An 11,632-nucleotide genomic window follows, 5' to 3' on the forward strand; every position below is an offset into this window, starting at 1 on the left:
TTGAGCATGATATTGCCTTTATTTTCCACGTTCTTGTATCTAAAAAACCAGAGAGTCATCAGCAGATGCATTCAAGAAATTTAGATCCTGAGTCTGTCTGGAATGTCATAGACAAAATGTCTAGATTATTATGAAAGAGTAAACCCATTCTCATCAACCAAGGTCCTTCGTGGTGGATAGAAGGTAACTCGTACCTACAGTTATAAGCCAGGTTTACCTGACTAGATTACTGTCTGCAGCTAGAGAAGGGCAGGGAATAGAAGATAGCGATATATAGTGGTTAACAGCTAGAATTAGGCAAATTGGGCTCATAGCCTCACTCTGACTTCTTAAGCTATGTGATTGAGGCAAGTGATTTAATCTCTTAGTGTCTGTTTCCTTGTCTATAAAATACTACCCACTTCTTAGGGATGTTGTGAAGAGTAAATGGGTTACATGTAAAATACCTAATACAATATCTGGCAGTGGGTAAATGCTTAGCAAATATTACCTGATTCCAGTGATAAGTCAGCAGACATCTGTAGTTAACAGGCAATCAGGCCAGAAAAAAGAAATTAGCTCATAGATCTCCTTCCACCTCCTATTATATTTATCTTGCATCTCTAGGACCTAACACTATACCTGTTCTATAATAGTTGTTCAGTGAATGTGGGTAGAATAAATGAATCTATAGAACCACCAGTGGATGCCTTAAGTATAATCACTGTTTAATCCACAGTCCAGTTCATCTTAGTGGCATGTTTACAGAGAAGGTATTTTAACTTGAAAAAAGATCAAAGCAAGCAGAAGGAAGGAAATAATAAAGATTAGAATGGAAATAAATGAAAAAAGATTAGAAAAATGATAGAATGAATTTCATTAAAAATTAATGAGGGTAGTGCAATGGTGGCTCAGTGGCAGAATTCTCACCTGCTGTGCCAGAGACCCAGGTTCGATTCCTGCAGCCTACCCATGCCAAAAAAAAAAAAAGATTAGTGAAAAATTGGTTCTTTGAAAAGATTGACAAAATTGACAAATCTTTAGCTAAACTGACTGAGGAAAAAAGAGAGAAGACTCACTAAAGTGAGGAATAAAAGAAGTGACATTAGTAACTTTACAGAAATAAAAAGGATTATAGATAAAAAGGAAACAACTGTATACCAAGTAATCAGGTAACTTTGATGAAATGGACAAATTCATAGGAATATACAAATTACTGAAACCAACTTGAAGAAATAGAAGTCTGAATAGACCTATAGGAAATAGAGATTGAATTAGTAATCAGAAAACTTCACAGAAAGAAAAAATCCAGGCCCAGATGGCTTCGCTGGTGAATTCTACCAAATATTTAAAGAATTAACACCAATTCTTCACAAACTCTTCTAAAAAAAAGAAAAATAGAAGAGAAGGAAATATTTCACAACTCATTCTCTGAGGACAGTATTGTGCTGACAGCAAAACCAAACAAATACATCGGAAGAAAAGAAAATATAGACAATAGTCCGTGTTTATAGATTAGAAAACTTAATATTATTAAGATGGTAGTGCTTACCAAATTGACAGGCTAATCTTAAAATTCTTATGGAAATGCAAGAAACCCAAAATAGCCAGAACAATCTTGAGAAAAAAAGAACAAAATTAGAGGACTCACACTTCTCAGTTTCAAAACTTAACAGTAATCAAGCCTGTGTGGTACTGGTATAGGGTAGACATATAAATCAGTGGCGCGGTGGCTTAGTGGGAGTTCTCACCTCCCATGTAAGAGACCCAGGTTCAATTCCTGGTGCCTGCCCATGTGAAAAAAAGAAAATTAATGTTAAATCAATGGCATAGAGTCCAGAAATAAGCCCATACATCCATGGCCAGTTGGTTTTCAATATGGCCACCAACTTCATTCAATGGATAAAAAAATAGTCTTCAACAAATGGTGTTAGGACAACTATCTCCAGGTGCAAAATCATGAAATTGGACCAGTACCTCATGCCATATAAAAAAACTAATTCTAAATGGATCAGACTGAAATGTAACAGCTTTCTCTTACATGAAAACATAGGTGTAAATCTTTGTGACCTTGGATTAGGCAGTGTTTTCTTAGATATGACACGTAAAGCACAAGCAAAGAAAAAATAGATAAGTTGGACTTCTCAAAGTTAAAAACTATTGTGCTTCAAAGGCCACTATCAAGAAATTGAAAAGACAGCCTGCAGAATGGGAGGAAATATTTGCAAATTTTAAAAGAAACTCATTTCCAGAATGTATAAAACACTCTTACAACTCTACTAAAAAGACAAATAACCTAATCTTAAAATAATCAAAATATTTATTTTTTTATGTATCTTCTCTTTTTTCTGCACGTATTTATTTTTTGTAATTATTTTTTATATCTTTATTGAGATATCTTTACATACATACAGTCCATCCAAAGTATACAATCAGTGGCTCACAATATCATCACATGGTTTTGTATTCATCACAGTGATCATTTTTAGAACATTTGCATCACTCCAGAAAAAGAAAAAAGTTGAACTTCTCTCTCTTGACCACTGGTATTTCAGTCTACCCAATTTTTTTTTACTCCTTTTCCCCACCTATTATTTATTTATTTTTTGTCCTTATTTTTGTAACTCATCAGACACAAGGTTTTCACAATCACACGGTCACATTGTAAAAGCTGTATAGTTATTCTTCAAGAGTCAAGGTTATTGGAACACAGCTCAACAGTTTCAGGTACTTCCCTCTAGCCATTCCAATATACCATAAACTAAAAAAGGGATATCTATATAATGCATAAGAATAACCTCCAGGATAACCTCTTGCCTCTGTTTGAAATCTCTCAGTCACTGAAATTTTATTTTGTCTCATTTCTCTTTTCCCTCTTTTGGTCAAGAAGTCTTTCTCAATCCCATAATGCCAGGTCCCGGGGAGTCCTATCCCACGTTGCCAAGAGATTTACACTCCTGGGACTCATGTCCCGTTTAAGGGGGAGGGCAGTGAGGTTACCTTAGGCAAGGGATTTAAATAGGCATTTCTCCAAAGAAGAATAAGCATATGAAAAGATGCTCACTTGTATTAGTTATTAGGGAAATACAAATCAGAACCACTTCACATCCATTAGGATGTCTGTAATCAAAAAGTATTGGCAAGGATGTGGTGAAATTGGAATCCTCATACATTGCTGGTGGGAATGTAAAATGGCTCAGCCACTTTGGGAAAGTGTTTGGCAGTTCCTCAAAAAGTTAAATGTAGAGTTCCTGTATGGCCCAGCAATTCCATTCCTAGGTATACACCCAAAAGAAATGAAAACATATTCACATAAAAATTTGTGCATGAATGTTCATAGTAACATTATTCATAATAGCCAAATAGTGAAACAACCTAAATGTCTATCAACCGATGAATGGATAAACAAATAATGGTATATCCATAGAATAGACTATTATTTAGCCATTAAAAAAAATGGCATGCTGATACATTGCCACAACATGAGTGAACCTTGAAAACTTTTTCACTTTATGTTAAGTGAAAAAAATCAGACCCAAAAAGCCACATACTGTATGATTCCATTTATATGAAGTATCCAAAATAGGCAAATCCATAAAGGCAGAAGTAAAGTAATGGTTGACAGGGGTAGGGTGGGGGGAAGTGCAGAATGGGAGTGACTGCTAATGAGTCTGAAGTTTCTTTTAGGTTAATTAATGTTCTGGAATTAGAAGCAATGACGGTTGCACAGCCTTGTAAATAGACTAAAAACTACTGAATAGTACACGTTAAAAGAGTGAATTTTGTGGTATGTGAATTATACTTCAGTAGAAAAAAGAGAAAGAGAGAAAATACTGCTTCTGTGTATGTGCAGAGAGTAAAGGGTTGCCCAGTGACTCACTTCCTCACCCTCATTTGGCAAGGTCATCAGACCCTTCCTCAGAGACTGTATTTGAAAGAGGCAACTGTAGATTTGAAATATGGTTAACATTTCTACTCTGCTTCCTGTCCATCTTAAAAGAGAATTTAAAGAGAGTGGGTACTTAGCAGAAGGAAGTGTTCCATTGCCTGTGCCTTTGGTTGTCACTAGTCTTTCCAGAATGTCATGTATCTTATTCTCTGCTTATTGAATATGAATTTTTTCACTAATATATAAGGCATTAATAAACCTACATCATGTAGCTATAAAAAGCTGTTTCCATACATTAATTATCTTAATACGATTTGTGTTGGATTACATTATTCCAGTTATGTATGAACTAGTATAGTCGTAACCTGGAGCCACTTTTCAAGAAAATCGGAAGCCTTCTTGTAAGCTTGGATATTTCCTTCTGTTCGGTAGAAGATTTATCTGCATTTCATCCTACAGAAGGTTCAAGTAAACTTTTTGGCCATGACGGATAAAGACTTTGGCTATGTACTCTCTGATTGCTTTTTGGTGAATATTAGTAATTGCTGGTCCATTCAGGCAGTAGATCCTCCTCAAGGAAAGCAGACTTTTAAGGGGCAGTTATAGATTAATATGTGTCAGTATGTGTATGTTAGGGAACAGGAAATAGTTTAGAAATTCATGAATGCATACCAGTTTTTATAGAATGGCAGAGGAGAGTTGTAATGAGTAAAAATCAAATTAGGTTGAACTGCAGAGATGCTTATACATATGTGAATCATTTGACTAATGTGCTTGTGCTTCTTTCCCTTCCCAGTAATGTGCTTTGGTAGAAATAGGCTTTTTCCAGATGTGCCCTGCCACTGTTGACTTATTTAATTACAGAGGGCAGTTTCCCATTTCCTTTGACATAGGCAAGCAAATAGAATAAAATTAGCACACCAGAGATGGGGGAATAGTTTGGTGTTTGAATTTACCTTCTGCTGATATGTTTGGGAGAGGGCTTAATAGAATTGCTTCTATAATCTACTTCCCTTGTGTTTCCTGTCTATTTCTTCATTGTCTTCTATTGCAAGGGTTTGTATACCAAGTGAAAAGTATTCAGGTATCTGATAATTCTGTGGTTCTCTCCGTTCTGAAATTGTTAGAGAAAAATTGGCTATTCATTTCTGGATTGTCTTTTGTGTCCAATATGATGGTCTTCTCATAAATAAGATAGCATGCATTTAGAATAGTATGCTTCTCAAACTTTAATGTGCATGCAAATCACCTGGGATCTTGTTAAAATGCAAATTCTATAGATCTAGGGTAGAGCTAGGTATTCTGCATCTCTAACAAGCTCCCAGATGATGCTGATTCTACTGGTCCAGGACCACACCTTGAATAACAATACACTTTTGTCCCTGAAGTCAGATTGAGGCTAGTAGTCAGGTCCCTGGCTGGGAAATGGTATTCTTCATGCATCCAAATATAACAGCATCACATGTTCTATCATCCAGAGCTGCTCCTTATAGCTGCTCGCAAATACTCCTTATAGATCGTTATCTTTATGCTCTAAGATTGCACTGAAATTGCTTTCTTCATTAAGTCCTCAAACTAACCTAAGAAATATTTTATTAACTCCTTCTTACAGTTGAGCCATCTGGTTAAGTCACCTGTGAAGGGTGACACAGCCCCTGGTGTCTAGTAAGATATAGATCTACCTCAGCTCTTTACTTTAAAATCATTTAAGTTGTTCCAAGGTGCCATTTGGCAAGAATGCACTCTAGATGTTAGAGCAAACTTGAAATATGAGTAGAGCTTGTGCTTCTTCACTCCTTGCCCTATGTTTCCAGCTCTCCATTGGTGGCATCATCATTCTGAAGGATACTAGTGAAGACATTGAAGAGCTGGTAGAACCTGTTGCAGCCCATGGCCCAAAAATCGAGGAGGAGGAGCAAGAGCCAGAACCACCAGAACCATTTGAGTATATTGATGATTAAGGACCAGAGGTATGTGTGGAAAAAGATTGCATGTGAAGGAGTACTTCACAAATGTTTTATGCAGAAACATAATCTCAGTTTTTTTCTTTCATCTTATGCTTAATCCCTATTTACCTAAATAGTATTAAAATATTCACCCTTTTTTTTTTACTTCTCATATTACATAACCACCAGTTCCTTTTTCTTTGACTCTCTACCATCTACTCAGCCAGTGCTATTCAGAGTGGCTGGTCTGCAAATTGTTTTTATAAGTCCGTGTGGAGATAAGGAGCTTGCTTCAGAATGTAAATTGACTCAGTGCTTCTTACATCGAGAAAGTCTTGTACCAAAAGAAAAATGACAACTGAACTGAATAGTTCACTTAGTGATGGAATTGACTTACATTCTGATGTAAGTTCCTTGCAGATTGGTTATAGCTTGTGGACCAGCATCAGTCCATACATCACAAGTTTGAGTAGTACAGGTCTAGACTTCTGTTTTTTCTACCCTCTTCTTAGTCACTGATTTTTCTCTCTCTTCCTCTCCTTTGGCAACATCTTTTGACACTAAAAACCTTAACACATTTCATTTGTTCAGTGAAGCTGTTGAACATCTAGTGTATATAAGACTTGGCATTTACTGATTTGGGGATCAGTTAGATCTATATCACAAAGCTTTATCCAGTTGATAAAGATCATTTTTATACCAATGTTAAAGGGGTCTTTAAATGCAAAGGATTGGGATAGTCTGATTTCATAAAATTATCATCCTTATTTCCTTTGTTTATTTTGAATAATCATCATATATTTGCAGAAGTATATGAATTATATAATCAAGGTTATCTAATTCCACCTTACTCTAAATACATTTTCAGTCAAATATGAATTTATTCTTCTCTTTAAAGGAAATAAGGACAGTGTTACTTATTACCATTATGATGAAAGAAAAATACATTTAAAAGTCTAGTTGCAAATCCAGTATGGTGAACGTTACACACAGTATGAATTAATGAAAAGTTTTGCAGAAACCTTAGATAGTAAATGTTAAGGCAGGAAACCAGCCTTAATAGAAAAATTTATTCAGTCCTCAGGGAGACTATTAGTTTGAGCCATAGAGGGAGATTTATACTAATGTCCCTGTCATATCTAAACTTACTTTTGAAAATCATCTTTCAGCCCTTAGTGGCCTAAGTTTTACCCAACCAGCATATGTTGGTATTGATACCATGAGCATTTGGTTTCTGTGACCAATATTAGCCCCCTTCAGCCTTTCACAAAGCCTTACTGAAAACCCCTGGTTAAGTCTTTCAAGACATTCAACTACAAATGGCTTAGAACTTTTTAGTTGGAAATTGGGTTTGTATTAGTTTTCAAAAAGTTAAAACATTCAGTCCATTAGGAGTTTGAAAACGATAGTCTCTTCTTGGCACAGACTGGCACTTTAAGACCAAATGGGCAAGTTGGAGGCTGGTTTTAGACTTCAGCAGTAGTAGTTTAAAAAGTTGGGGGGGTGGGGGCCGGTTTTGAAATCAGAAATGACCCTAGCTTTCCCTGCCTCTTTCCCAGGATCTCATTTTGCTCACCTGAAGATCGTCCAGACTCATGTGGAAATAAAATGCCTGTGAGGAAATTTGTCATGAGACCTGCTATTCAACGCATGTATCATTGCCTCTGCGCAGACCTGAAGAAACTTGTCTCCAGGAGTTTGATTGAAGAGAAAATATATGATTATTTAGTGTGCTCTTTCACAGAACTTGGTTTTCAAATAAATATATTAAAATCTCTAGATGGACAAGGACTTTTTATTTGTTTTTCAGCCTGGGTTTTAAATGGATCCCCTTCATCCCCACCCTGAAATGCCCAAATCCTTTGTTTGTTAGAATGAACATGCATGGCTTTTATATTGATGAACACATTTTTAACACATTAAAAAATGAAAATTAGAGTTCATTTTTTAAATAATGGGGGGAAAAAATAAGAAAAATAATCAAACCCTGTTCATGACCCCAGAGTTTTTTTTAATGGGATAGAGCATAAGGTGCCATCACTTAATGAAGAATTCTCTTAAGTGACCCAAGAGATACGTAGTCTGGATTTTAAAAAAATGCATTTTTAAATAGCATTTGCATATGGTTTCCTGCTTCTGACCCTGTTAAGAATAATAGATATGAATTATTAAGCCACAACATCTGATAATATACTTTCCCTTCTCTTTACTACTCTTTTTTTCATGTATTTTTTGAGGTAATAGCATGGAGAAATTTGAAAATGCAGGAATTTTGACAAATACAAAATTTTTTAACATTTTTTAATTGTAAAATATATATATACAAAGAAAAGAAAAAAACAGTTTTCAAAGTACATTTTAACAAGTAGTTACAGAGCATATTTCAGAGTTTGTTGTGGGTTACCATTCTACTATTTCAGATTTTACTTCTAGCTACTCCAAAATACCGGAGGGTAAAAGAAATACCAATATAGTGATTCAGCAGTTATACTAATTTGTTAAATCCTATTTTCTCTGTTATAACATCTCTTCCTTTGATCCTTCTCCCAATCTATAGGGATCTTTTGGCAATGCCCATTCTAAGATTTTCATGTTGAGAAAGTGTATTGACAGAGATGGGGGAATGTAGTTAGTTGATAATCTTGGAGAGGCTGGTCCCCAGGGTTTCAGGATTTATCTGGCCTAAAGAACCCTCTGGAGGTTATAGGTGTCAGGATAATAAACTTAGTGCAAATAGAGTCTCAGAGTCCTAGGCATTTTTAAGAGTTAACAGTAATGATATTGGTTGGGGGGTGGCAAACCATAGTGATTAGCAATATCTAGCTGAAGTTTGCATAAGAGTAGCCTCTTGAATAGCCTCTCTATTTGAACAGGTTTAGCCACTGATGGCTTATTTTGTTACACTTCTTTTCCTCATTTTGGTTAGCAAGGCATTGTCAATCCCATGGTGTCAGGACCAGATTCATCCCTGGTAGTTATGTCCACATTGTCAGGAAGACTTTTACCCCTGGACGTCACATCCTATATTGGGGGGAGGGTAATGATTTTTCCTTACAGAGTTGAGCTTTAAGAGAGAAAGACTGCCTCTGAGCCTTTCCTGGAAAGGTTTCCTGGAAGCAATTCATAGGTAGTCCTAGCTTCTGCACTACAGAAGTTTCATAAGGGTGAGCCTTAAAATCAAGGATTTGGCATATTTCCTTGGGAGTCCCCAATGTTTGTACCAAGGGTCTTCCAGATGGGAAAGTTTAATAGTTCCGTATTTTTTTTTCTTTGATTCCTCAAGGGACTTTGCCAATACTTTTTGATAATCAGCCCACCATAAGTCTGAGGAGTATCTGCATATTAAAAACTTAAGTTATGAACCTGAGGGGGAGGGGCGGAGCAGCCATAGATTGTCTGAGTGTGGCCCGGGAAGGACCTGAGCCTGCTTAAGCCCCTGCTGTTTTAAAAATGGGCAAGAGATAACAGTACATGTAAGACGTCCATCAAGAAGCTGCTCAGGTGCATGAAGTGAGGGACCCAGCCCCAGAATCAATGCAGAGCGTGTGGACGGATAGGGCAGATTCTGCAGACCGTGTGCCAGTCCACAAAGACTGGCAGAACGAGTCAACAGTGGACCGGAAGGACTCCAGTCTGTTGGGACCAGCAAGCTACTTCATCACATCACCGATGGCAACAATCCACTCCTGTCTGCGCAATGCTCCATCTTCAGCCAAAGCCAGAGGTTCAACTTAGACCCTGAATCAGCCTTTCTCCACCCAGCACCCAGCAGTTTATGATGCCCCGAATAGCTTCACAGTGCAGTTATGGTGATGGCAAGGATTTCCTCAAGAGGAAAATTTGGATATTTGAAGACAAGTTTGAACAGGAAAGGAAGTACTGGCCTTCCTGTGTGGCAAGACTTCTAACCCTGAAGTCCTGAAATGGATGAATATGATTTGGCTAAAGGTTGTAAACAGCTGAAAGAACTAAAGCTGAAGCTGTCAGAACAAGGGAGTGCTCCCAAAGGTCCATCTAGAACTTGTCCTGTGAGCAACCCACAATACCCAGAGAATATGGCAAATCAGAAGCTACAGACCCTGGACTGAGCTCCTCTGGAGAGGAGACCACAGATGCCTCATTGACATACCTGAAGGAGAACAGAGTGCAACTTACAGTACCCAGAGAAAACGGCAAGTCAGAAGCTACAGACCCTGGACTGAGCTCTGGAGAGGAGACCACAGATGCCTTGTTGACATACCTGAAGGAGAACAGAGTGCAGCTTCCTCCCCAGGAGAATGCTAAAGTAGCTAAGCCAGATAAGAACCTCATAAAGCCTCCTTACAACCGATACAGAATTATCAAGCAAATCTTGTCAACACCTTCCCTTATCCCAACAATTTGGAAAAGCAGGAAGAAGAGGACTCTAATGAAGACTATATACAGGGAAACCAACAGTCCTTTTCAACAGATCCAGCATCTCACCTTGTTGGCAACCACCTTACCTACTCCAATGAGAGTGAGCCTGTTAGGGCTCTGCTTCCAGATGAAAAGAAAGAAGTCAAGCAACCAGCCCTCTCCGTGTTCCATTTATTTACATGAGGCCACCATGCCTGTACTTCCTGATTATCTCTGAGAAATAGAGCTGACAAGAAGAGACTTCGAAAACCTTTAAGAGATCTTGAACAGTTTTTTAAACAAACGAAAAAGTCCACAAAAGGAAGATAGGATCCCAATGGCAGATGAGTACCATGAATATAAGCACATAAAAACCAAACTAAGACTATTAGAGGTCCTCATCAGCAAGCAAGATGTGGCCAAAACCATTTGAGCTATTTTATTACTTTCGCTCAAGAAAAAGTTGTTTATTTTGCCCTGCCATTTCTGTAAGTAGTTTTGACATACTGAAAATTGAAGCACTTTAGTGACAATAGCTGTTTTTAAGAAGAGATGGCAAATGTAACTATATATGGGGAGGGAGTCAGATGGGGGAAGAATGTGACAGTATATTTAGGAAAAAAAATTCAGTCCCCTCCATGACAAGGGTAACTCAGTCAATATAATAATTTCAAATATATATATATATTTATTAAGCCTAAATAACAGAGCATCCATATGTTTGATGGGCCACTTGTTAGGGTATCTGTGTAATATCCAAAGAGTACTTATGTGAATGTATAGAGAAGGGGATGATTTTGAAAAGAGGAAAAGAAATTCTGCTTTTTATGTAGAAAGGCATACAACTGGTAAGAAAGTAATTTATTTGGAGCTTCGCATAGATTTTTATGTGATTTTTTTTTTAAAAAAAACCTACATTGTCTCTTAAGTCTGCTAATATAACCCAAAGTTATACTAGAATATGTCACTGCTAACTTTTTATTTCTATATAAAAATGGAACAATATTTTACATGTTTGAAATTTTACATTTCTGACTACCAAAGTTCATTCTGATAGCATGTACTTTATGAATTATCTTTGTCTATAATTGACAGAATATTGCATTAAAATTTGAAAATAGGTATTTTGGATAGATATGTCTACAGTAGATAATATAATGTGATTATAGTTATAATTAACCTTCTTGTTTACTGTAAGATTATATAACTACTTTTCTATTGAGAACATGCATTTTTCTTAATATGCAAAAGTCTATACTTTGTGAAGTCAAAAAACTTTCTCATAAGCTATAGTTACTCTTATTTCTGTGAAAAATGAAAGGTTTGGAAATCGTTTGGCTTGTTTGCTATGACACCTTGGGAAACAAGCTACGTTATTTTATTTGCTTCATCAGCTTTGTGTGGATTATTTTGTTTTGTATAAAACCAAAGTTCATTATTT

At 36.7% G+C, this 11,632-nt stretch overlaps 1 protein-coding gene and 1 pseudogene across 2 annotated transcripts in view; both read left to right on the forward strand.

The window, feature by feature from the left end:
- PSMD1 (proteasome 26S subunit, non-ATPase 1) overlaps positions 1 to 7,593 on the forward strand; it is a 111,607-nt gene extending 104,014 nt beyond the window's left edge. For both annotated transcript variants that reach the window (XM_077155409.1, XM_077155410.1), the window contains exons 24-25: positions 5,683 to 5,838; positions 7,374 to 7,593. In XM_077155409.1, the coding sequence (XP_077011524.1) occupies positions 5,683 to 5,829 (147 nt within the window). In that variant the 3' untranslated portion in view covers positions 5,830 to 5,838; positions 7,374 to 7,593. The remainder of the gene's footprint in view (positions 1 to 5,682; positions 5,839 to 7,373) is intronic.
- On the forward strand, positions 6,788 to 11,150 carry LOC143675897 (protein FAM13C pseudogene; annotated as a pseudogene).
- The last annotated feature ends 482 nt before the right edge of the window (positions 11,151 to 11,632 follow it).

Source organism: Tamandua tetradactyla, chromosome 3, assembly GCF_023851605.1.
Source record: "Tamandua tetradactyla isolate mTamTet1 chromosome 3, mTamTet1.pri, whole genome shotgun sequence".
NCBI classification, from domain to species: Eukaryota; Metazoa; Chordata; class Mammalia; order Pilosa; family Myrmecophagidae; genus Tamandua; species Tamandua tetradactyla.